This window comes from Triplophysa rosa, linkage group LG15 (assembly GCF_024868665.1).
Source record: "Triplophysa rosa linkage group LG15, Trosa_1v2, whole genome shotgun sequence".
Classification (NCBI taxonomy): domain Eukaryota; kingdom Metazoa; phylum Chordata; class Actinopteri; order Cypriniformes; family Nemacheilidae; genus Triplophysa; species Triplophysa rosa.
This window is the reverse complement of record NC_079904.1, coordinates 23,748,425-23,775,629: the sequence shown is the minus strand read 5'-3', so window position 1 is coordinate 23,775,629 and position 27,205 is coordinate 23,748,425. Positions and strand designations below refer to the sequence as shown.

Here is a 27,205-nt window from a genome sequence, read left to right as displayed (position 1 = left end):
ATCGATCACCAGTGATCAGCACAAGATGCATGCCGGTTAGAAATGTTTCCGAGTTACGTCCGCCTTGATCTGATGTCGTGCTGACGTGTGCCAAAAAACTCTCGCGACGGCAAGGCGGCCTGGCCGAAATCCGCAGGCGAGCGCAGTTTCCCCGCGCAGTTTCCCCCCGACTGCGTTGATGAAAAGCACGATGGGAAACGACTTGCTGACGACACAGTTTAAATGCTCATTGGGCGAGAATGTCAGCTGATATCTTTTTTCTTAAGTGTTCCATTAATAAGTCCATTAACCGAAGTAGTTTTTTTGTGTGATTTATGTGGAAAAAACACACCTATGTAAAATGTATTGTCCTCATAACCACCTTCATGTAAAAGCAGTGGCAATTCAATTGCATCGATTTCATCTGTGATAAAAAGCGCTTTTCTATCAAAGTTTAACAAAAACATTACAAAACAGTTTACATTCAAAAACATCAATTTTAAGAGGAGCTAAGACTCAAAAAAGACAATACAAACCAAACAACAAAGACAAAAAAGAAAGAAAAAAAATCTACTTTTCAATCCATCCATATGAATAAATACAAAACAAGAAATATAATTTATATTATCGAATAAGTCTAACAAAATTCCAGCTTTTTATTATTTGCTTTTGACAGCGTTTTTGAATATTGTCCCAAATAATTCTTAAATACTATAAACAGTGTGATTTTAAAAAATACATTTGGGAATTAAATTCTTAGCTAACAAAAGTAAGTTATTAATAAAAAACCTTTTTCACAGTTTTCATATTTAATTTTACATAAACGACATGTTAACTTTAACCACAATTATTGCACTTTGTCCAGGAATGAAAGAAAAATATGCCCTGAAAGAAAATATGCTCTGTGTTTTCTGGAAATGAGTTACAGAATTTACACAATATATAAACTCTCCAGAAGGATAAATATCACATACAATTTTTAAGTGAATTTCTAAAGCAAATAAAGTGATATTTAGGCTATGTAATGCGGTCAGCCGTTATAAATCGGGATATTTTATAAAGGCTTAGAGCTCTGCTCAACCAATTAGAATCAAGGACCAGAACTGACCGTTTTATAAAGTGCATTTTATATCAGCTAAGGCCTGATTCACATTTCGTGTCTTTTCCACGCGCATATTCGTTATTTTAAATATAGACGCGCGGAAGGCGCGGGCAAATAGGGGGCGACGCGCATGCGGTGCAGTGCGCACATTTTTCTAGGCGCGTCGGCGCCGCATTGAGATGGAAATAGTTCAACTTTTCGGTCATATGAAGAGAGAAAGCAGCGCGGCTCGTGTTTTCCGTGTAGTTTTAGACGCGAAATGTGAATCGGGCCTTAGCTGTTATAAAATGCACTTTACAAAACGGTCAGTTCTGGTCCTTGATTCTGATTGGTTGAGCAGAGTTCTAAGCCGTTATAAAATACCCCGATTTATACAGTAATGGCTGACCGCATTACATAGCCTAAATATCACTTTATTTTTTGTTTTTTTATGAAACCTTGCTACGCATATGGAATAACCGTTTTATAAAAGCAAATTCGACTCGACAGCGCGATTTGGGAAGTGTCCGTTTTTCCTGCGCTGTTTTCACTCCTCCCCTTACTGCAGCCGCCTACTCTCGTCTTCTTTTCAGGCGAGGCAAGGCACATCTCGAACAAGCCATTTATCATTTATTAGAAAACAAATACAGAAATTATTAAAACTGTATTTAAAGTCGCGGAGACAACTTTAAACCACCGTGTTGGGATCAAGTAAACTGCTTATATTCTGTTTAACTGCCAAGCAAGACATAAGTCAAATGTGTTTGCACATGAAGAGGGCTGTATTTTTATATTCATATTTTATAAAGCTAATTATATCATAGTCTTAACAGACATGGTCGTCTGTTACAGTGGTCACTTGATGCCTTGTATTAATTTAGTATTAAAACTCTTGTTTTAATATTCAGATGCAAAAGGTCCTTACAGTTATACAGGGTAAAAAAGTTTAGGGGCCCTATTTTCATGATCTAAGCGCATGGTTTAAAGCGCACTGCGCAGGTGCACTCAGGGCGTGTCCGAATCCACTTTTGCTAATTTAACGACTGGAAAGTGGTCGCGTGCACGGGCGCATGGTCTAAATGGGTTGTCCCGATTCTCTTAATGAGTAATGGGTGTTTTTTGGGGCGTAACGTGCAGTAAACCAATCAGAGTCTCATCTCTCATTCCCTTTAAGAGCCAGTTGCGCTCGCGCCATGGCAGATTCGCTACTTACACAGCGGAATTTGCAAGAGCAAAGACGGGTCGCTTCTCCAGAGAGGAAACGCATCTGCTCGTGCGTGAGGTTAAAGCGCACGAGCAGACCATCTACAGGACAAGCCAGATTTTTATCTTTATCTACACAATAATAATCTTTTTTATTGTAATCAATTTATTTTTTTATATTTGGCATGTTTGTGTGCTGATGTGCTTCCCTCTGTTTAATAAGTAAAGAGAAAACGCGTTGTATGTGGACCCGCCCAGAGGACTTTAGACCAGGTCTATGTCAATCTATTTTCAGTTCCTCAAAATAGCAACGCGCCAACAATGCGCCTGAGCACACCTTTTTTTTAGACCAACGCGCCCATGGGCGCACAAATGAGAGCAAATGCATTTGCTATTTAAACAACGCGGCGCAGGACGGGAAAATGAGAACTGCATCGGGCGGAAATTAGCAAAAACACTTGCGTTGTGCCAGGTGTGTACGATAGGGCCCCTAGGTCTGTATAATTTACAGTCCTCTTATATCCACTAGATGGCGCTACAGTTTCATTTGTGTAGTAAACAACCACACTATTTCAGCGGACTGTTTAAGGGCAAGGACCTTGTAAACGCTGGTCTAGAAGCACTTCGGTTTTAAGTTTTTATTTATTTATAATTACAATAATTATAAATGATTATTATTAATCTTACAAATGAAGAGTTTGGTTCCAAAATGAGATAATTTTTCTAAAATCATGTTTTTATTAGAAGCATTTTGTTGCAGCTGAAGTCAACTGAAGCGTGTAAGTGTAATTGATTAATCTTGTCTTATTGAGTTTAAATGCAGTGTCGTTGCTTTGTTTACTACCGCGTTTGTCACGTGTTGAAGTCGCGTTTGTTCTCGTGCTGGTTTCGTTTGTTATTGGGAGATATTGGGAGGCATGTCCTGCTGATTTCAATAGCATGATTCAGACGGGTATATAAGTGAATTGACACCGCGGCAGCCTAATCGCATGAAGACCGAAGAGCATAAAGACCATCGACTCTACCTGCGTGACTCCACCGAGCAAGGACACCGACAACTTTATTAACTTTTTGCACTTTTATTTATTCTCTTCTTGTTATTTGTCTAGTATATTTCTTATTCCCCGATTTTGACTGTGTTTTCAAATCCCTACTGTCACTACAACTCGAAAATCACCGGCGCAATGCTAATGCTAATAATCTGCGCACTCTTTCAGCACCCACAACTACCTCAATTACATTTCCCATTGGTTTATGGAACTGCCAATCTGCTGTAAACAAAGCAGATTTCATCACAGCTATTGCTAAACATTCTGGTCTTTCTCTTTTAGCACTTACTGAAACCTGGATCAAGCCAGATGACACTGCCACACCGGCTGCTCTCTCCATTAACTACACTTTCTCTCACAGCCCACGCAGATCAGGGAGGGGTGGAGGAACCGGTCTACTTATCTCTAACAACTGGAAATTCAAACAGCTGGCACCCTCCTGTGATAACATCTCATTCGAGTCACATGCTGTTACTATCATCCACCCTGTTAAAACTCATGTTGTGGTTATCTATCATCCCCCAGGTCAGCTTGGACATTTCTTGGAGGAGTTGGATACGCTTCTGTCATCCTTCCCCGAGGATGGTACTCCTCTGGTGGTACTTGGAGACTTCAACATCCACCTTGAAAAACCGCAGGCTGCCGACTTCAACAACCTGACTGCATCGTTTGACCTCAAGCGAGTTCCCACTTCAGCAACTCATAAGTCTGGTAATTAACTTGATCTTATCTACACACGCTACTGCTCCACTCATCACTCCCAGGTCACCCCGCTGCACACGTCGGATCATTTCCTCATCACTCTTGATCTCGACCTAACTTCCCCAGACACTACACATGCCTCCCCACTGGTCACATTCCTACGCAACCTACGTACACTCTCTCCCTCCCGCTTATCCTCTGCTGTCTCCGCTACACTCCCTCCCTCTGAACAGCTCTCTCTCTTGGATACTAACAGTGCCACCGACACTCTTTGCTCCACACTAACCTCCTGCTTAGACAACCTATGCCCCCTTACATCTAGGCCATCTCGTGCATCCCCTTCTGCCCCCTGGTTATCTGATGTTCTCTGCGAGCATCGCGCCACGCTCAGGTCTGCTGAGAGAAAGTGGCGCAAATCTAAAGAACCTACTGACCTCTGTCTCTATCAGTCTCTGCTCTCTTCTTTCTCTGCTGATGTCTCCTCTGCAAAAACCCAGTACTACCACGCTAAAATTAAAGACTCGCCTGACTCTCGTACTCTCTTTAAAACCTGTTCTGCTCTTCTTTGCCCGCCTGCCCCCTCACCTCCATCCGACTTAACAGCTGATGATTTTGCGTCCTTCTTCGTAAAGAAAACGACCACCATCAGCAGTCAGTTCTCTGCGCCGCCGCCTCTTGGTCACGCCCAAACCCCCGACACATGCTCGCTCCCCTCTTTCTCTCTCTTATCTCAAGATGATGTCTCCAAGGTCATGTCTTCTAACCACCCAACTACTGTAAGGCAGCTGGAAAAGTGCTAAGAGCTGAGTTTGTTTGTGATGCTGGGACACAAAACAATAAAACCCCATTTGTTGCTATATCCTGAGGAATGATATCCTGCCCTCCCATCAGGGGTTGTTGATGCCCAGGAACTGAACCCCCTCTTCTTATCACACCTCCCCTCCCCTTCATCTCTTTAGATCCTGACCACTGGAAAAGTGCTTACACATTTCATACTGTGTATATCATTTATTGTCATGTTATGAAGATTTGATCATCATGTTTGGTATTGTTTTAAAGGTCATGGTGTGATGGGTAAAAGGGTCTAGTTCCTTAAAACCTAACAAAGAGTGTATTAGAACTTTTTAACTTTAGGACATAACCTGCACTTCTCTAAGAGGTGTGACTTTCTCAGGGAATCTTATTTACAGATAGATTGAGATCCCATTTGATGCTCTCTTCAGTCATGAGAAAACAAACTAACTAACTTTTTCACTGACCATTGGATTCTTTGTTACATCTGGGTATAAGGTGCATTGGCTAAAGACTCAGGGAAGCATCTGTAACCAGAACTTCCCACACTGCAACTGTGTGTCTCGATTTTGCCAGGTATGATTAACTTTGTGGTTTTATTTTATTCTTATATTATGTTGATCATCTTTGTTTATTAAGTTTGAATTTTCTTTGTATGCGCATTCTATGATTTTAATTAATGTTGTACTGCCTGGCATAATAAATTGTTATTATTGATAATAATTGATTTAATAAGAATCCTTCAGAGACTGTTATTACCGGTAGATTGAAAGGAGCCTGTTTGTTACCGCAAAATCAATATGTCAGGATAGGATGGACTGGAGTTTTTATTTAAACTACAAATGGGGCACATTTACTAAAGCTCACATGTACCAGATTTCCACCTTTCACCTGCCTTAGCAAGTTGCATGATCGTGACTAAAATAACTATTGTTATGTTTCTGAGCAAGCATTTGGCGGCCAGACTTAATGATATTAGTTTACCCGGCAACCTCTGAATAAAGATCAGACTGACCGTTTTGTGACCGTGAGAACCGCGTACTTGGCCGGCATGAGCCTGTGCGACATCAGGTCCCAAACGAAAGAATACCTATAAATAAACTTTATAAAGTTTATTTATAATAAAGTAGTGACTCCGCTTCGCGTCGTGCCACAACGCCCTTAGCTGTTATAAAATGCACTGTAACCCACTGCTTCTTGGGGCGTATTGCTTTAGTAACCCACTTCTTCACACGGCTTATTGCTTTAATATTCCATCACCAGGAGCAGTGTGGATTTATTTTGTACTGACTGAAACACCCTTTACAACACTTACTGGATAGTGAACACATTTGTTCAATACACTGCAAAATCAATATGTCAGGATAGGATGGACTGGAGTTTTTATTTAAACTACAAATGGGGCACATTTACTAAAGCTCACATGTACCAGATTTCCACCTTTCACCTGCCTTAGCAAGTTGCATGATCGTGACTAAAATAACTATTGTTATGTTTCTGAGCAAGCATTTGGCGGCCAGACTTAATGATATTAGTTTACCCGGCAACCTCTGAATAAAGATCAGACTGACCGTTTTGTGACCGTGAGAACCGCGTACTTGGCCGGCATGAGCCTGTGCGACATCAGGTCCCAAACGAAAGAATACCTATAAATAAACTTTATAAAGTTTATTTATAATAAAGTAGTGACTCCGCTTCGCGTCGTGCCACAACGCCCTTAGCTGTTATAAAATGCACTGTAACCCACTGCTTCTTGGGGCGTATTGCTTTAGTAACCCACTTCTTCACACGGCTTATTGCTTTAATATTCCATCACCAGGAGCAGTGTGGATTTATTTTGTACTGACTGAAACACCCTTTACAACACTTACTGGATAGTGAACACATTTGTTCAATACATACATACATTTAGTCATTCTAGCAGACAGCTTTTATCCAAAGGACTTACAAAGAGTTAGGAGCAATAAGCGATATGTCATACAGGAGCAATAAGTCAATAGGTGCCAATACAAAGTTACTAGTATCATACAAAAGCAGATCCAATACCTGTTGAGATGAAAGATGAGAGGGTTAGTGTTTTTTTTTGCTCATTCTGTCTGTCAAGTATTCAAGAAGAATGTGGGTTTTAAGTATTTTTTGGAATGTTGTGAGAGATGTGGTTGACCGGACCGAGTTAGGAAGAATGTTCCACCAGGAAGGAGTTGTGAAGGAGAATGAGAGGGAAAGCGATTTACTGCCCTTTTGAGAAGGAATACAAGACGCCGCTCAGTTTGCAGAACGCAGGGATCTTGATGGGGTGTAGGAGTGTAGGAGGGTGTGAAAGTATGGGTGCAGATCCAGTGATAGTCCTGTAGGCAAGCATTAGTGACTTGAATCTGATACGGGCTTCAACCGGTAGCCAGTGGAGAGAGATGAAAAGGGGTGTCACTGAGCTCTTTTGGGCTGTTGGAAGACGAGGCGTGCTGCTGCGTTCTGAACCAGCTGGAGTGGTTTGATAGCCTTTGCAGGAAAGACCAGCAAGGAGAGCATTGCAGTAGTCCAACCTTGAGATTACCAGNACAGTGACGATGTAAAACGCGTGTACATGTTTAATATTTTCTTTATTTTTAAGATCACATCACATTTTACAATAGATTTACAATACATGCAGAAATCTGCAATGGAACATTTTCAGTGCAAATAAATGCAGACCAATATGTCAAACAGAACACAAATTCAAATGGTAGTGCTAGTGCTAGTTTATATATGAGACATATTACTGGAGAACATTCTGAATTTATTTAAAACAAGAACTAAATATTTATGTAGAAATACTGTATACAAAACATTAATCATACCAAAAATCTAGTTAGCGAATAATGGAAGTTGTGGCAAGTAAATGTGGTCCTTGCTTAAGTGGAGGCAATAATATGAGTTTGAGGATTGATTGTGGTCAAAAGAAAACTAAGGTGTGATTACTTTTTTGATGCTTTAGTTTTGAATTTTACTTAAATCCACATTTTTTTCTGAATTAAAACAAATTCATATAATAAACAGTGTTGAAAACGGTCTTCTTACCTTACCATGATTCAGAGAGAGCATATGAAGAGTTTGGTTCCAAAACGCGCTAAACGCCATTAAAAAAAAGAGTTTCCGCCAAAATCAGTATTGTATCAGGTTGGTATTGAAAAGTCACTTTGTAATTTTACGAAAAATGCGATGATATCCGCCGTGTTATTCTGTCATGTTTTCTCCCTTTTTCCCCAAACCGCAGTATACGCCAGTGTCACTTCTCTGCGGAATGCGATGTATCCGCTCAACCAATCACAGCACAGCATTCCACGTGCTGTAAACAGTAATGGCGGCGCTCTGAATACGGTCGGCTCCTAGTTTCCCTGATCTACTTTGTGTTCAACAAACAAACACAAAAATGAATAATTTTGACAGCATTGATGAATCTGTGCTGGTTTCTGCGGTGGTGAATAAACGTAATCCATCGAAATCTAATCATTTACATGAGGAGATTAAGAAGACGAGGCACTAATTTATAGCATTAAAAAGATGACCCGTTGAGTACATTTTAGGAGCGATGACTGACTGAACGTGTTTTTAGTCCAGTGCCTGTGTGTAAGATTAGTATTGTATTGAGTTCAGAGGCTGTCATATGGGGATCAACTCACTTTGTTGTGTATTTTCAACTGTTTCAATATGAAAAATAACTTTTATATCGATTCAATGGATTTATTGCATTTTGAAAAAAAAATGGTTATGGATTTATTGCATTTTGGAAAAAAATGGTTATGGATTCATTGCATTTTGGAAAAAAAGATCAGTTTTTATAATCAGAATCTGGTTTTGAATTTTTTATGTTACTAGAACCTAAAGATGTTATGTGAAACTTTGAAACAGAAAATAGTGGTTTTCATCTCGCCACTTTCTTTGTAAAGAAAACACATTTTTACTAAAATTAATCAAAATGGATTTATAGCGTTTTGGAACCAAACTCTTCATATAATGATTTATAATTTTGCTGTAAATGACAAGTAAATATGTACATAAGGTAAAGTAAGCTGCAATATTATGTTTCAAACCCAGGTGGCGATAGAGATACAACATTTACATATGCGGTGCACATCAAAATACACAGGAAGATCTTATGACATGTAAAAAGTATGTATGAATGTTATTGAATAACCAAGTGATAAATATCCACCGGTGGTTCACTTTTTTTTAGCATTGCGTTCTTGATTTGGAAATGTTTCCCAAGAAAAGGAGTCCATCCAATTTATCTATAATCTCTTCACCCTCCAACACGCTGTGTGTGTTCAGATGAGCAGTATATGGTTCTTGGTCTGTGCCTCCCCGATCAGATCTGTTGTCTTCTGATAATATGGAGACCTTGTTTGTCCTATAAAAATAATAACATTAATATGAAATCTAAAGATAAACTAAATGGCCCCAAGTGTTTGAAAATGGTGGCTGTCAGATGCATCTTTATTATTCTGTATCAGCACAATTGTAATCATGTCAAAAGCAGAAGTGATGTCATTCGTAGGCCTATGTAGGGCATGGGGACATGTGTGTGTAACAGTCCAGAACGCCATAAAGAGGCACAGATGCTAATCTGAGGGATTGTGTTGAGCCTAACCCAGATTAACAAAATTGATGAGATTAAAAGAAAGAGGTGACAACAACTCGGTCCTGGTCACCACCACTATTTTAAGATATATTTTCAACTTTAAAGAAAGAAGCGTTACTTGGCTAAATTTAAATGTGACAAAGTTACCCGACCCATTCAACAAACTGTTTTACAATTAAATTTGACAAATTGTTTATTTAATGCAATTATTATGAATTACATAAATCACTGCTTAACCACCATGGTACGATGTATTGTTGGGGAAATGAACGATGTAGTTTCGACTGTTTCCCTAAACCATAGTAACACTGTCGGAGATCAATCGTTTCAACCAAGTTGGTTCAACAATATAGTTGATGATCTGACACAGGTGGTGGGGTAATACATTCAGATCTAATGAATGTCAAATTATTGCTGTAGATAGCGTACACTCTAAAACATTTCTGTAGAAATGACAGTATTACTGGCAGCAGTTTGCCAGTAACTTACTGTAGTTTTCTGTATCTTTACAGAGAAAAAAAAACTATAAAAGAACAGCCTCATGCAAAGCACTCTGGGAACCAAATTTAGAAAAAAAATGACAGAAAAAGGTTGATGAGGATTTCTGGTTCCCAGAATGCTTTGCATGAGGCTGCTATTTTATAGTTTGTTTCTGTAAAGATAAAGACTTGTTCAAGTTTAATGTTCATTTATCTTTGAACAAACTGTTGCCAATAAATTAGATCAATATAAATCTACAGTAAGTTACTGGCAACTAGCTGCATACAGCTAAATGCTTTACAGTCGACATTGCATTGAAAGGCTACTTTTGTTATCCTTTTTTGTTCTTTGTTGTTTTATTTTAAAAAGTTTCCTACATCACTCCGCCTCGGGATTCCCCCGGCGTCCTACATGCGCACTTTTCAAAAACAGCGCATTAATTCATTTGACAAACTAAAAGACATAAAAAAACTGACTTGTGTCTATAAAAAAATATGTTGTTCATTCTCTCCTTTGCTTACTCCAGCTTTAATCCTCCTAGTAACGTGGACTTGTAAACTAACGGTATAGTGTGTTGACAAAATGTTTATATGCTTTATGTTTATATGTGGATAAAAGCGTCTGCCAAATGAATAAATGTAAATGTAAAATGGAATTTGTATGTATTTAGAATGATTGCTATGGAAGGCGCTGCATGATCTTGCTTATTGTGCTCAAAAGCATAATGTATACAGTACAGTATAAGTCTACATGTCATAATATCAAGGAACTATGCTTTTAACCACAGCTCGAGACCTGTAGTTCCAACCATGCAGCTTCACGATGCTGTTTGCGAATGTTCGTGATTGTTCGGAAATCACTTGAGTCGTTAAACTCTGCTGGTAGGACGGAACTTGCGACCATAGTTGGTTATATGCTTTTGGGAACACAGCCCAGACCGATCAACAAAGACAAAAACCTGTATAAATATCTTTGTTCTGCTTAACACAAAGGAAGATATTTGTAAGAATGTCAGTAACCAAACAGATCTCATCTCCCATTGACTCCCATAGTATTTATTTTCCCTTGTATGGCAGTAAATGGGGGATGAGATCTGTTTGGTTACTGACATTCTTCCAAATATCTTCTGTTGTGTTCAACAGAACAAAAACATTTATACAGGTTTGGAATAATCTGAGGGTGTAAATGATGACAGAATTTTCATTTTTGGGTGAACTATCCCTTTAAGGTTTGGACAATTTAATTCACTTCAGTTTCTAATCCCAGATTTATTAATAGGTGCAAATAAAATATTCTTAACAAATCTGTTTGTTTGTTATTCATGTTAGTTCATTGACAAATGTTAACAAATACAGCTTTTATTTTTTTAATGAATTGAAATAACCATAAACTAAGGTTATTGAATGAATGAATGCTGTAGTATTTCCCATTATTAGTTCATGTTAACTAATGTAAAAAAATGGAACCTTATAGTGTTATCAAGTCCTGTCACAGCTGGTAAGCAGCATGTTCTTATGTCACAAAATAAATGACATTACACTTATTTAAAGACATTCAGGCTGTTGTTATCATTCACATTTAAACGGGTCAGTATGTCTGTTGGTGAAATGCTTTGCCTAGCTGGACACGTTAGTTCTTCTGGTCTGTGTAGGTTTTCTACAGACTTAATTTGTTATCCATACCAATGAAATGAGAAATAGTATCGTGGTACTTTTCTAGTATCGATGTATTGTGCAACCCTACATTTCTCTCACGGCTGTTTTGATGTACAACTTGATATTTTTAAGAATAGTGTTCCTTTGTTTACACACATGAGATAAACATTTACAGTAAGACCAAGAAAAAATCACCAGTTCTGCTTTTCACAAGCCCAGATGGCATCGAGAAGGAATGTGGTTCTGCCACTGAGCATGCTACAATTGCATTGTGTTACACAGATTGTTTTACACCAGATGCATTTATTGTATATTTTTTCAACACAGAGTGTATCCTGACAAACATTGATATTTGTTATATGTTGTAGTTAAACACAGCAAAAACATCAACTTCAAAAGGGCGCTCGACCAAAAACGCCCTAAAGCTCCAAAAATATTAAAAGTTTGAATCGACGTGTGATGTTTTGCTGTAGTTTAAATGGAATAATAATCAATAATACTGGAAGCATGACACTTACCCATCAATTGTGACATCATTGCCCTGAATGTGTTGTTGCTTGACATTAAACAAGGATTGTTGCTGCTCACTGTGGGATGACCTATGACCCGAGGGACTGCATCTCATAAAAGTGGGTTGAAGATGAGCAGTGGGAATTCTCCTTTTTGCTGATTCTCCCCATGGCCGTGGCAATGTAGAAGTACATGAAGGCGTCCCTGTATGAGGAACTAACTGGTTGTTCTGACAGAATATGGATCGAGCTTCAGAAAACAATTGTGAGCTTGAAACAGACGGGTCGTTTTCTTCTGTCACAGCCCATCTATGTATACTAGAGGGGGTTGGTGTTGTGGATGGTGTCCAGTTCCCACTCGGGGGGAGACCTGTGGACGGAGGGGTTGGCACTGCATGGTGCACGGTGGGACAAGAGGGTGAAAGTCGCGCTCTGGAGACGGGTGGAGTTGTCGGAGGAACAAACTTTTGGTGGTCATTGCATCCTTGAGGCGGTGGAGATCGGCATGTTCTTCCGTTAGCCAGGCCTGACTTGTGAACAGCCTTTTGCTGGTTACAAGTGGCTGCTGCCTCTCTTTCAGAATCCAGCTCAATCAGTTTGTTGTAATCCTGTTCAATGCAGGAACCCACCAAAGCATCTTGTCTCAGTGGACGAGTATCTGAGTAACTGATGTAGCCTTGTTGCATGTTCACCCTGTTGGGGGCCACAGTCTCTCTTGGCAATGAAGCACGTTGCTGTCTACACTGTGACCATTGAGTCCACTCCTGAGGTGGCAACCCTGTACTCCTCTCAAATGAGTTATCCATCAACATCTCTGGGGGTGGAGGTGGAAGACTCTCTAAATCCACATGCTCTGGTCTGTCTGACAGTCTGGGCTCGGGTGGACGGGTGCTGCTATTGGTGGTAAGTGCACCTCTGCTGTTCAACAGCAACGGAAGGCAACTTTTCTTGTTACTCTTGACTCTTGATGGTCTTTGATCCAGTCTGGAATTGCCTTCCACTCCTTGGCTAAAAGTATTAATGAGCCTCTTGACAGCATGTCGGCCAGGTGGTTCTGGAGTAAACTCTGGGGGAGAATTAGGTGGCGTTGCTGTAAAAGGCCCTTTGCTACCGTACTGAAGACCGTAATACCTGACTGCATTCTGTCCTCCTGATGAATGTCTTCTAATCTTCGTCCGAATGCGACCTCTGGGCTCCCCAGGAAAATCTTTACTTGTCAAAAACTCCTGAAGAGTTTGTTTGTTTCTCGGGGTCCTCTGTTGCTCATTTAGATCAGAGCCTTCTACGTTGGCACACAAACACCCTGTGGATTGTGAATGCTTTGGTCCTCTTAAATGGCGGCTCTTTCGTTTCACCTGACAGCTGTTATCTGCGGTTTTTGGTCGTCTGGTGTTCCTCCTTACATTCTTGTTGACTTGGTCGTTGATTTGAAGACCATCCCGATTTAGAGGATCTGCTTCAGAAGAACTACAGATAGCTTCCCTCATCTTGTCAGTCATCTGCTCATATCTAGAATTGACTTCTTCGATTTCTGCATCATTATCTTCATCATCATCGTCATCATCATCATCATTGTCTGTAACTTCTTCATTGTCATTTGTANCATCTTCATCATCATCGTCATCATCATCATCATTGTCTGTAACTTCTTCATTGTCATTTGTAAGCTGCTGATCAGGAGAGTTACCTGTGGTACAAACAGATATTGTGCCCACGTTCGACCCAGAACTATTGCGATGGCGTCGGAGGCGCTCTGTGCCATTCTGACACTCATTGTCGGCACCTATGCCACTGTCCTCGCTGTGCAGGGCAGAGTCCTCAGGACTGCCTTTCCCGAGAGCAGCAGCTTCCACACGTGTCAAGACCTGTTTCAAGCGACTCTCTGCCGCATGCTTAGCACGTAATTTCTCTTCTACCAGTTCAGACAAGGAACCAAAGTAATCGGCTAGTTCTTGTAATGCGGAATCACCCAGGCATCTCACAGAGTCTCCAACAGAGATCATCTTTAGTGTGGAGTGAAGAAGCATTTGCCGGAGCATTTCAGAAGGAACCTCAGAAGTGTTCAGATCATTGTTGGGTTTGCTTATCGTAAGTGGACAGTCTTTAAGTGAAGAAGGCCAAGTCATGTAGTGTCCGTGTTCCCACAACATCTGCTCACCTTCAGCGGCCATTTCCTCCAAAGCTTGGTTGATTTCTTCATAGTGTAAGATTACTGAAGCTACCGTGCTCCTCAAAGATAAGCGGGTCTGAGATGCCTGGTCCAATAGTTCCAATAGCGACTCGTATTTGGATATGCTGGGGTTCAGGTAAGCACAGGCTCTGTGCTGTGCTTTTAATATGAACTCTGCTTTGGACTGCACATATGAAGTTTCTCTTAACCTCTGTTTTCTGAGCTTCCTCTGTTTTCCTTGCTTACGTTTTGTCTTTATTTCTTCGGTGCCTTTCTTCGACTTCCCTAGCAACCCCCCTTGTGCAGTCTGTCCATCCTGAGAACCTCCTTTCTGGACTACATCCACATCTTCTTCAGGACCGTCTCCTTCAACGACTTTCAAAGTGGCATCACAGACTACGTCACCTACTGAGGATCTCTTACCTTGTATGTTTATAGTATTGTCCTGTATCTCTGTTTCTGCTGATTCTTCTGAAGTCGTGTTTGAGAGCAGTTCTTGCGGTGCAGTTGGCAGAGTTTTTTTACTGAAGAGTTGACCTTTAGAAGGAGAGCAACCCATGCTGATGAAAGATATGTATTCCTTTTCTTTTTTTCTTTTTTATCAAGTTTCAAAACCTTTTCTTTCTTCAGTCCTCTCCTTTTGGCTTCTTTGATCCCCCCAAAACATCTCCTTAAAATCTTTTGAGTCAGGTTTGCTTCCAATTCCAGCTTTTTTTACACTTACTTCACAGTGTTTTGTTGAGATTCACTGCAGCCCAGTAGGTTCGTTGCACACCAAAATCGCAAAGAACAAGCCAGAGAAACAGGATTGGCAATGTCCAGCTCATCCACACACACATATGGTCACACTTTAGTGCATGCGTAAGCCTGTAAGCTCATCAGGCTAATAAGATGCCCGGCTGGCATGCCCCGGTCTTCTTTATTTTTACCCTTTGTGAATTCTGATTGAAGGAAGTAGTCAATACGCATTATATAATGTATAATATATACATTTTTGTAAATCCTGTGACTCCAACTAAGAGGAATTCAAAGTAATACGGTGAAAGAAGTTGTTTAGATGACCTTTTATTATTTTTTAAGTATGTTCTTTGGCATGTCAGGTCATGAGATGAGCCCTTATCATGAGTGTATTTTTAACAAACAACAAAAGCAGTGCAAATCAAGTTTAGTGTGACTGGAGTATTTCTAGACGTTTACTTCTTACTGAAATCCTATCTGGACATGTGCCAGAGATCTACTGAGAATGAGACGGATTTAAATAGAACCGAATGAGCCGCAGGCATTACAAACAGTGACAAACATTTAAGAGTGCATCAAAGGTTAAGAACTATTACATTTATAAGGGTAGTTGACAAATATGCCGTATGGTGTGACAGCCAAAATTCTGACAGCAAACTGCATGCGAATTGTTAGTTTTTTTCTAGATTTTTGCTGTCACACCACAGGACACACACACATATACACACGGTATATTTGTCAATTACCTATATTGTATACTGTACAGTTATTTACAAATTAACTAGGCCACCTGTCATAATAAAGAGAAAAAACAAATCTTTTAGGAATCAGTGAAAAACATGTTTAAAACTACATATTTTATTGTTATTTTTGAGGCAAATAACAAACTTAAACAACTAAATAGTCTTTATTCACACATAAAAAACATTCATTTTGTGAATGAATTCACTTTATTCTTGATAACAGCTTGCCTTGTTTTTATGCATCTTTCCACAGTCTTTGTAGTTATTGACTGTAATTGTGCATCTGAATAGAAAATAATAAAGTGCTTTACTATTTTTCCTGCCTTTCTTGTAAAACAGTACATTTGTAAATTCACGGATAACAATAATCATTTTATTTTAGCATTGACTAACCATTACAGAAACACTATTAATATTAATTTGGTGGTTAATTGTATTCCTGTAGTTAATTTGGTAGAGAATTGTGCTAGCAACACAAAGGTCGTCTGTTTGATCTTCAGAGAGAACACACGTGCTGATAAAAATGTATAGCTTGAATTTACCGTACATCACTTTGGATAAAACTACTGGCAAATGTGGTCGACCCCTTCCTGAGTGCACTTATTTGATTGTTTTCCATTACAAATATATGACTATATCATGTTCAAAGATATAAAAAAATGGACAACTTCATTGTTTTTAGGGTTTTAAACCAGGGTAGGTTCAGCCAACACCGAGTTAAATGTGAACTCTGAGTTGATTTACACTGAGATGCGAAACTGTGAGTTATGGGTTTCAGAACAGCTGATTTGAGTTAATTCTAGCAACTCTGGGTAGACTTACCTTGACTTAAGAGCTTGCACCACAACTACGACAAGCCATGATCAATGGAGCTCCGATATTACGATTCACCATGGCAACGGCACCAAAAAAAGCAACATGGCGGCAGAAAGCACTTGAGAGCGAGGCATACAGTGGATTTACTAATGTGCTGAAAATGACTAGTTTAAATGAATAATTAGATAAATCTACCAATAAACAACAAAATTAATCAGTAAATGAATGAAACAACAGAAATAAAATAGAAATAATAAAAAATTCTTATGTTCTCACTCCCCATCAGTGCTCTTGATGAGTGTGAGACGTTATGGTGTATATAGGACACTTGTTCAATCACTGGTTCGAACCCTGGGCCTGGACAAGGAGTTGTGCCGCATGCTCAGTGAGATAGGGTCTGACCTTTCTAATGTTGAATAAGGCATATCGGCATCACCGCGTTGTCTTTGCAATGTGATCATTGAAGGACAGCTGTTCATCAAATATGACTCCGAGGTTCCTGGCTGTTTTGGAAGGAGTGATTGTGGTATTGCCAAGTCTGATGGTGAGATCGTGTTGCACCGTGGGGTGTGCCGGAAACACGAGTAGTTCTGTCTTGGCAGGGTTCAGCTGGAGGTGACAATACAACAGTGACGATGTAAAACGCGTGTACATGTTTAATATTTTCTTTATTTTTAAGATCACATCACATTTTACAATAGATTTACAATACATGCAGAAATCTGCAATGGAACATTTTCAGTGCAAATAAATGCAGACCAATATGTCAAACAGAACACAAATTCAAATGGTAGTGCTAGTTTATATATGAGACATATTACTGGAGAACATTCTGAAATTATTTAAAACAAGAACTAAATATTTATGTAGAAATACTGTATACAAAACATTAATCATACCAAAAATCTAGTTAGCGAATAACGGAAGTTGTGGCAAGTAAATGTGGTCCTTGCTTAAGTGGAGGCAATAATATGAGTTTGAGGATTGATTGTGGTCAAAAGAAAACTAAGGTGTGATTACTTTTTTGATGCTTTAGTTTTGAATTTTACTTAAATCCACATTTTTTTCTGAATTAAAACAAATTCATATAATAAACAGTGTTGAAAACGGTCTTCTTACCTTACCATGATTCAGAGAGAGCATATGAAGAGTTTGGTTCCAAAACGCGCTAAACGCCATTAAAAAAAAGAGTTTCCGCCAAAATCAGTATTGTATCAGGTTGGTATTGAAAAGTCACTTTGTAATTTTACGAAAAATGCGATGATATCCGCCGTGTTATTCTGTCATGTTTTCTCCCTTTTTCCCCAAACCGCAGTATACGCCAGTGTCACTTCTCTGCGGAATGCGATGTATCCGCTCAACCAATCACAGCACAGCATTCCACGCGCTGTAAACAGTAATGGCGGCGCTCTGAATACGGTCGGCTCCTAGTTTCCCTGATCGACTTTGTGTTCAACAAACAAACACAAAAATGAATAATTTTGACAGCATTGATGAACCTGTGCTGGTTTCTGCGGTGGGGAAGAAACGTAAGCCATCGAAATCTAATCATTTACATGAGGAGATTAAGAAGACGAGGCACTAATTTATAGCATTAAAAAGATGACCCGTTGAGTACATTTTAGGAGCGATGACTGACTGAACGTGTTTTTAGTCCAGTGCCTGTGTGTAAGATTAGTATTGTATTGAGTTCAGAGGCTGTCATATGGGGATCAACTCACTTTGTTGTGTATTTTCAACTGTTTCAATATGAAAAATAACTTTTATATCGATTCAATGGATTTATTGCATTTTGAAAAAAAAATGGTTATGGATTTATTGCATTTTGGAAAAAAATGGTTATGGATTCATTGCATTTTGGAAAAAAAGATCAGTTTTTATAATCAGAATCTGGTTTTGAATTTTTTATGTTACTAGAACCTAAAGATGTTATGTGAAACTTTGAAACAGAAAATAGTGGTTTTCATCTCGCCACTTTCTTTGTAAAGAAAACACATTTTTACTAAAATTAATCAAAATGGATTTATAGCGTTTTGGAACCAAACTCTTCATATAATGATTTATAATTTTGCTGTAAATGACAAGTAAATATGTACATAAGGTAAAGTAAGCTGCAATATTATGTTTCAAACCCAGGTGGCGATAGAGATACAACATTTACATATGCGGTGCACATCAAAATACACAGGAAGATCTTATGACATGTAAAAAGTATGTATGAATGTTATTGAATAACCAAGTGATAAATATCCACCGGTGGTTCACTTTTTTTTAGCATTGCGTTCTTGATTTGGAAATGTTTCCCAAGAAAAGGAGTCTATCCAATTTATCTATAATCTCTTCACCCTCCAACACGCTGTGTGTGTTCAGATGAGCAGTATATGGTTCTTGGTCTGTGCCTCCCCGATCAGATCTGTTGTCTTCTGATAATATGGAGACCTTGTTTGTCCTATAAAAATAATAACATTAATATGAAATCTAAAGATAAACTAAATGGCCCCAAGTGTTTGAAAATGGTGGCTGTCAGATGCATCTTTATTATTCTGTATCAGCACAATTGTAATCATGTCAAAAGCAGAAGTGATGTCATTCGTAGGCCTATGTAGGGCATGGGGACATGTGTGTGTAACAGTCCAGAACGCCATAAAGAGGCACAGATGCTAATCTGAGGGATTGTGTTGAGCCTAACCCAGATTAACAAAATTGATGAGATTAAAAGAAAGAGGTGACAACAACTCGGTCCTGGTCACCACCACTATTTTAAGATATATTTTCAACTTTAAAGAAAGAAGCGTTACTTGGCTAAATTTAAATGTGACAAAGTTACCCGACCCATTCAACAAACTGTTTTACAATTAAATTTGACAAATTGTTTATTTAATGCAATTATTATGAATTACATAAATCACTGCTTAACCACCATGGTACGATGTATTGTTGGGGAAATGAACGATGTAGTTTCGACTGTTTCCCTAAACCATAGTAACACTGTCGGAGATCAATCGTTTCAACCAAGTTGGTTCAACAATATAGTTGATGATCTGACACAGGTGGTGGGGTAATACATTCAGATCTAATGAATGTCAAATTATTGCTGTAGATAGCGTACACTCTAAAACATTTCTGTAGAAATGACAGTATTACTGGCAGCAGTTTGCCAGTAACTTACTGTAGTTTTCTGTATCTTTACAGAGAAAAAAAAACTATAAAAGAACAGCCTCATGCAAAGCACTCTGGGAACCAAATTTAGAAAAAAAATGACAGAAAAAGGTTGATGAGGATTTCTGGTTCCCAGAATGCTTTGCATGAGGCTGCTATTTTATAGTTTGTTTCTGTAAAGATAAAGACTTGTTCAAGTTTAATGTTCATTTATCTTTGAACAAACTGTTGCCAATAAATTAGATCAATATAAATCTACAGTAAGTTACTGGCAACTAGCTGCATACAGCTAAATGCTTTACAGTCGACATTGCATTGAAAGGCTACTTTTGTTATCCTTTTTTGTTCTTTGTTGTTTTATTTTAAAAAGTTTCCTACATCACTCCGCCTCGGGATTCCCCCGGCGTCCTACATGCACACTTTTCAAAAACAGCGCATTAATTCATTTGACAAACTAAAAGACATAAAAAAAACTGACTTGTGTCTATAAAAAAATATGTTGTTCATTCTCTCCTTTGCTTACTCCAGCTTTAATCCTCCTAGTAACGTGGACTTGTAAACTAACGGTATAGTGTGTTGACAAAATGTTTATATGCTTTATGTTTATATGTGGATAAAAGCTTCTGCCAAATGAATAAATGTAAATGTAAAATGGAATTTGTATGTATTTAGAATGATTGCTATGGAAGGCGCTGCATGATCTTGCTTATTGTGCTCAAAAGCATAATGTATACAGTACAGTATAAGTCTACATGTCATAATATCAAGGAACTATGCTTTTAACCACAGCTCGAGACCTGTAGTTCCAACCATGCAGCTTCACGATGCTGTTTGCGAATGTTCGTGATTGTTCGGAAATCACTTGAGTCGTTAAACTCTGCTGGTAGGACGGAACTTGCGACCATAGTTGGTTATATGCTTTTGGGAACACAGCCCAGACCGATCAACAAAGACAAAAACCTGTATAAATATCTTTGTTCTGCTTAACACAAAGGAAGATATTTGTAAGAATGTCAGTAACCAAACAGATCTCATCTCCCATTGACTCCCATAGTATTTATTTTCCCTTGTATGGCAGTAAATGGGGGATGAGATCTGTTTGGTTACTGACATTCTTCCAAATATCTTCTGTTGTGTTCAACAGAACAAAAACATTTATACAGGTTTGGAATAATCTGAGGGTGTAAATGATGACAGAATTTTCATTTTTGGGTGAACTATCCCTTTAAGGTTTGGACAATTTAATTCACTTCAGTTTCTAATCCCAGATTTATTAATAGGTGCAAATAAAATATTCTTAACAAATCTGTTTGTTTGTTATTCATGTTAGTTCATTGACAAATGTTAACAAATACAGCTTTTATTTTTTTAATGAATTGAAATAACCATAAACTAAGGTTATTGAATGAATGAATGCTGTAGTATTTCCCATTATTAGTTCATGTTAACTAATGTAAAAAAATGGAACCTTATAGTGTTATCAAGTCCTGTCACAGCTGGTAAGCAGCATGTTCTTATGTCACAAAATAAATGACATTACACTTATTTAAAGACATTCAGGCTGTTGTTATCATTCACATTTAAACGGGTCAGTATGTCTGTTGGTGAAATGCTTTGCCTAGCTGGACACGTTAGTTCTTCTGGTCTGTGTAGGTTTTCTACAGACTTAATTTGTTATCCATACCAATGAAATGAGAAATAGTATCGTGGTACTTTTCTAGTATCGATGTATTGTGCAACCCTACATTTCTCTCACGGCTGTTTTGATGTACAACTTGATATTTTTAAGAATAGTGTTCCTTTGTTTACACACATGAGATAAACATTTACAGTAAGACCAAGAAAAAATCACCAGTTCTGCTTTTCACAAGCCCAGATGGCATCGAGAAGGAATGTGGTTCTGCCACTGAGCATGCTACAATTGCATTGTGTTACACAGATTGTTTTACACCAGATGCATTTATTGTATATTTTTTCAACACAGAGTGTATCCTGACAAACATTGATATTTGCTATATGTTGTAGTTAAACACAGCAAAAACATCAACTTCAAAAGGGCGCTCGACCAAAAACGCCCTAAAGCTCCAAAAATATTAAAAGTTTGAATCGACGTGTGATGTTTTGCTGTAGTTTAAATGGAATAATAATCAATAATACTGGAAGCATGACACTTACCCATCAATTGTGACATCATTGCCCTGAATGTGTTGTTGCTTGACATTAAACAAGGATTGTTGCTGCTCACTGTGGGATGACCTATGACCCGAGGGACTGCATCTCATAAAAGTGGGTTGAAGATGAGCAGTGGGAATTCTCCTTTTTGCTGATTCTCCCCATGGCCGTGGCAATGTAGAAGTACATGAAGGCGTCCCTGTATGAGGAACTAACTGGTTGTTCTGACAGAATACGGATCGAGCTTCAGAAAACAATTGTGAGCTTGAAACAGACGGGTCGTTTTCTTCTGTCACAGCCCATCTATGTATACTAGAGGGGGTTGGTGTTGTGGATGGTGTCCAGTTCCCACTCGGGGGGAGACCTGTGGACGGAGGGGTTGGCACTGCATGGTGCACGGTGGGACAAGAGGGTGAAAGTCGCGCTCTGGAGACGGGTGGAGTTGTCGGAGGAACAAACTTTTGGTGGTCATTGCATCCTTGAGGCGGTGGAGATCGGCATGTTCTTCCGTTAGCCAGGCCTGACTTGTGAACAGCCTTTTGCTGGTTACAAGTGGCTGCTGCCTCTCTTTCAGAATCCAGCTCAATCAGTTTGTTGTAATCCTGTTCAATGCAGGAACCCACCAAAGCATCTTGTCTCAGTGGACGAGTATCAGAGTAACTGATGTAGCCTTGTTGCATGTTCACCCTGTTGGGGGCCACAGTCTCTCTTGGCAATGAAGCACGTTGCTGTCTACACTGTGACCATTGAGTCCACTCCTGAGGTGGCAACCCTGTACTCCTCTCAAATGAGTTATCCATCAACATCTCTGGGGGTGGAGGTGGAAGACTCTCTAAATCCACATGCTCTGGTCTGTCTGACAGTCTGGGCTCGGGTGGACGGGTGCTGCTATTGGTGGTAAGTGCACCTCTGCTGTTCAACAGCAACGGAAGGCAATTTTTCTTGTTACTCTTGACTCTTGATGGTCTTTGATCCAGTCTGGAATTGCCTTCCACTCCTTGGCTAAAAGTATTAATGAGCCTCTTGACAGCATGTCGGCCAGGTGGTTCTGGAGTAAACTCTGTGGGAGAATTAGGTGGCGTTGCTGTAAAAGGCCCTTTGCTACCGTACTGAAGACCGTAATACCTGACTGCATTCTGTCCTCCTGATGAATGTCTTCTAATCTTCGTCTGAATGCGACCTCTGGGCTCCCCAGGAAAATCTTTACTTGTCAAAAACTCCTGAAGAGTTTGTTTGTTTCTCGGGGTCCTCTGTTGCTCATTTAGTTCAGAGCCTTCTACGTTGGCACACAAACACCCTGTGGATTGTGAATGCTTTGGTCCTCTTAAATGGCGGCTCTTTCGTTTCACCTGACAGCTGTTATCTGTGGTTTTTGGTCGTCTGGTGTTCCTCCTTACATTCTTGTTGACTTGGTCGTTGATTTGAAGACCATCCCGATTTAGAGGATCTGCTTCAGAAGAACTACAGATAGCTTCCCTCATCTTGTCAGTCATCTGCTCATCTCTAGAATTGACTTCTTCGATTTCTGCATCATTATCTTCATCATCATCGTCATCATCATCATCATTGTCTGTAACTTCTTCATTGTCATTTGTAAGCTGCTGATCAGGAGAGTTACCTGTGGTACAAACAGATATTGTGCCCACGTTCGACCCAGAACTATTGCGATGGCGTCGGAGGCGCTCTGTGCCATTCTGACACTCATTGTCGGCACCTATGCCACTGTCCTCGCTGTGCAGGGCAGAGTCCTCAGGACTGCCTTTCCCGAGAGCAGCAGCTTCCACACGTGTCAAGACCTGTTTCAAGCGACTCTCTGCCGCATGCTTAGCACGTAATTTCTCTTCTACCAGTTCAGACAAGGAACCAAAGTAATCGGCTAGTTCTTGTAATGCGGAATCACCCAGGCATCTCACAGAGTCTCCAACAGAGATCATCTTTAGTGTGGAGTGAAGAAGCATTTGCCGGAGCATTTCAGAAGGAACCTCAGAAGTGTTCAGATCATTGTTGGGTTTGCTTATCGTAAGTGGACAGTCTTTAAGTGAAGAAGGCCAAGTCATGTAGTGTCCGTGTTCCCACAACATCTGCTCACCTTCAGCGGCCATTTCCTCCAAAGCTTGGTTGATTTCTTCATAGTGTAAGATTACTGAAGCTACCGTGCTCCTCAAAGATAAGCGGGTCTGAGATGCCTGGTCCAATAGTTCCAATAGCGACTCGTATTTGGATATGCTGGGGTTCAGGTAAGCACAGGCTCTGTGCTGTGCTTTTAATATGAACTCTGCTTTGGACTGCACATATGAAGTTTCTCTTAACCTCTGTTTTCTGAGCTTCCTCTGTTTTCCTTGCTTACGTTTTGTCTTTATTTCTTCGGTGCCTTTCTTCGACTTCCCTAGCAACCCCCCTTGTGCAGTCTGTCCATCCTGAGAACCTCCTTTCTGGACTACATCCACATCTTCTTCAGGACCGTCTCCTTCAACGACTTTCAAAGTGGCATCACAGACTACGTCACCTACTGAGGATCTCTTACCTTGTATGTTTATAGTATTGTCCTGTATCTCTGTTTCTGCTGATTCTTCTGAAGTCGTGTTTGAGAGCAGTTCTTGCGGTGCAGTTGGCATTGTTTTTTTACTGAAGAGTTGACCTTTAGAAGGAGAGCAACCCATGCTGATGAAAGATATGTATTCTTTTTCTTTTGTTGTTTTTTATCAAGTTTCAAAACCTTTTCTTTCTGGCTTCTTCGATCCCCCCAAAACATCTCCTTAAAATCTTTTGAATCAGGTTGGCTTCCAATTCCAGCTTTTTTTACACTTACTTCACAGTGTTTTGTTGAGATTCACTGCAGCCCAGTAGGTTCGTTGCACACCAAAATCGCAAAGAACAAGCCAGAGAAACAGGATTGGCAATGTCCAGCTCATCCACACACACATATGGTCACACTTTAGTGCATGCGTAAGCCCGTAAGCTCATCAGGCTAATAAGATGCCCGGCTGGTGCCCCGGTCTTCTTTATTTTTACCCTTTGTGAATTATGATTGAAGGAAGTAGTCAATACGCATTATATAATGTATAATATATACATTTTTGTAAATCCTGTGACTCCAACTAAGAGGAATTCAAAGTAATATGGTGAAAGAAGTTGTTTAGATGACCTTTTATTATTTTTTTAAGTATGTTCTTTGGCATGTCAGGTCATGAGATGAGCCCTTATCATGAGTGTATTTTTAACAAACAACAAAAGCAGTGCAAATCAAGTTTAGTGTGACTGGAGTATTTCTAGACGTTTACTTCTTACTGAAATCCTATCTGGACATGTGCCAGAGATCTACTGAGAATGAGACGGATTTAAATAGAACCGAATGAGCCGCAGGCATTACAAACAGTGACAAACATTTAAGAGTGCATCAAAGGTTAAGAACTATTACATTTATAAGGGTAGTTGACAAATATGCCGTATGGTGTGACAGCCAAAATTCTGACAGCAAACTGCATGCGAATTGTTAGTTTTTTTCTAGATTTTTGCTGTCACACCACAGGACACACACACATATACACACGGTATATTTGTCAATTACCTATATTGTATACTGTACAGTTATTTACAAATTAACTAGGCCACCTGTCATAATAAAGAGAAAAAACAAATCTTTTAGGAATCAGTGAAAAACATGTTTAAAACTACATATTTTATTGTTATTTTTGAGGCAAATAACAAACTTAAACAACTAAATAGTCTTTATTCACACATAAAAAACATTCATTTTGTGAATGAATTCACTTTATTCTTGATAACAGCTTGCCTTGTTTTTATGCATCTTTCCACAGTCTTTGTAGTTATTGACTGTAATTGTGCATCTGAATAGAAAATAATAAAGTGCTTTACTATTTTTCCTGCCTTTCTTGTAAAACAGTACATTTGTAAATTCACGGATAACAATAATCATTTTATTTTAGCATTGACTAACCATTACAGAAACACTATTAATATTAATTTGGTGGTTAATTGTATTCCTGTAGTTAATTTGGTAGAGAATTGTGCTAGCAACACAAAGGTCGTCTGTTTGATCTTCAGAGAGAACACACGTGCTGATAAAAATGTATAGCTTGAATTTACCGTACATCACTTTGGATAAAACTACTGGCAAATGTGGTCGACCCCTTCCTGAGTGCACTTATTTGATTGTTTTCCATTACAAATATATGACTATATCATGTTCAAAGATATAAAAAAATGGACAACTTCATTGTTTTTAGGGTTTTAAACCAGGGTAGGTTCAGCCAACACCGAGTTAAATGTGAACTCTGAGTTGATTTACACTGAGATGCGAAACTGTGAGTTATGGGTTTCAGAACAGCTGATTTGAGTTAATTCTAGCAACTCTGGGTAGACTTACCTTGACTTAAGAGCTTGCACCACAACTACGACAAGCCATGATCAATGGAGCTCCGATATTACGATTCACCATGGCAACGGCACCAAAAAAAGCAACATGGCGGCAGAAAGCACTTGAGAGCGAGGCATACAGTGGATTTACTAATGTGCTGAAAATGACTTAAGTTTAAATGAATAATTAGATAAATCTACCAATAAACAACTAAATTAATCAGTAAATGAATGAAACAACAGAAATAAAATAGAAATAATAAAAAATTCTTATGTTCTCACTCCCCATCAGTGCTCTTGATGAGTGTGAGACGTTATGGTGTATATAGGACACTTGTTCAATCACTGGTTCGAACCCTGCTCGGAACGGATTTGGGTATGAATGGTTGCACGTCTAAATTAATTGTTTTATTACCTTTATCACTTAATTTCTGCATTTACGTCTGTATTTATTCATTTCTTTATTCGTGCACTTTATTTATACTTTATTAGGTCATTCTCATCCTCCATAGAAAACTACCATTTGTGAGAACATGTAAGGGAGAGAATATGCTCTGATGTAACACACGGCTGATGTTTTTGATGTAAGGATGGATGATGTGTTTTGACATATCTATTTCACTGTAAAGAAAAATGGTACAGTTTTAATAAAAATTCACAGGGAAATGACAAAATTCCACTCGGCTCCTAAACTGCTCTCCTGAAATCAAAGAATCCCTATTAATGCAGCTTCTTCACATACAAGATCCTCTACAAAAGCACAAATGACATCAGTGATGTATAAAGTACCTAAAAGCAATACTTGAGTAAAAGTACAAATATCTTGCCAGAAAATTACTTTGGTAGAAGTGAAAGTAACCTTTTAGAATATGACTTGAGTAAAAGTCTTAAAGCAACAGATACATTTTGTACTTAAGTAGTACTTTGTATTTTTAATGTACTCAAGTATTGAAAGTAAAGTT

General features: G+C 39.1%; 1 protein-coding gene across 1 annotated transcript; it reads right to left on the bottom strand.

Annotated features, from left to right (window-relative positions):
* Positions 1-18,389: 18,389 nt before the first annotated feature.
* On the bottom strand, positions 18,390-24,792 carry pcare2 (photoreceptor cilium actin regulator 2). The gene is made up of 2 exons (XM_057353262.1): positions 21,870-24,792; positions 18,390-18,984 (listed from the first exon to the last, which is right to left on the bottom strand). The coding sequence occupies exons 1-2, from the start codon at positions 24,524-24,526 to the stop codon at positions 18,807-18,809; spliced, it is 2,835 nt and encodes a 944-aa protein (XP_057209245.1). The 5' UTR covers positions 24,527-24,792; the 3' UTR covers positions 18,390-18,806.
* Between the last annotated feature and the right edge of the window lie 2,413 nt (positions 24,793-27,205).

Coding starts and splice junctions, on each gene's coding strand:
- pcare2 (XM_057353262.1), bottom strand. CDS start 24,526: ATGGGTTGCTCTCCTTCTAAAGGTCAACTCTTCAGTAAAAAAACAATG. Junction 18,985..21,869: donor AATGATGTCACAATTGATGG/GTAAGTGTCATG, acceptor TTATTTTTATAG/GACAAACAAGGTCTCCATAT.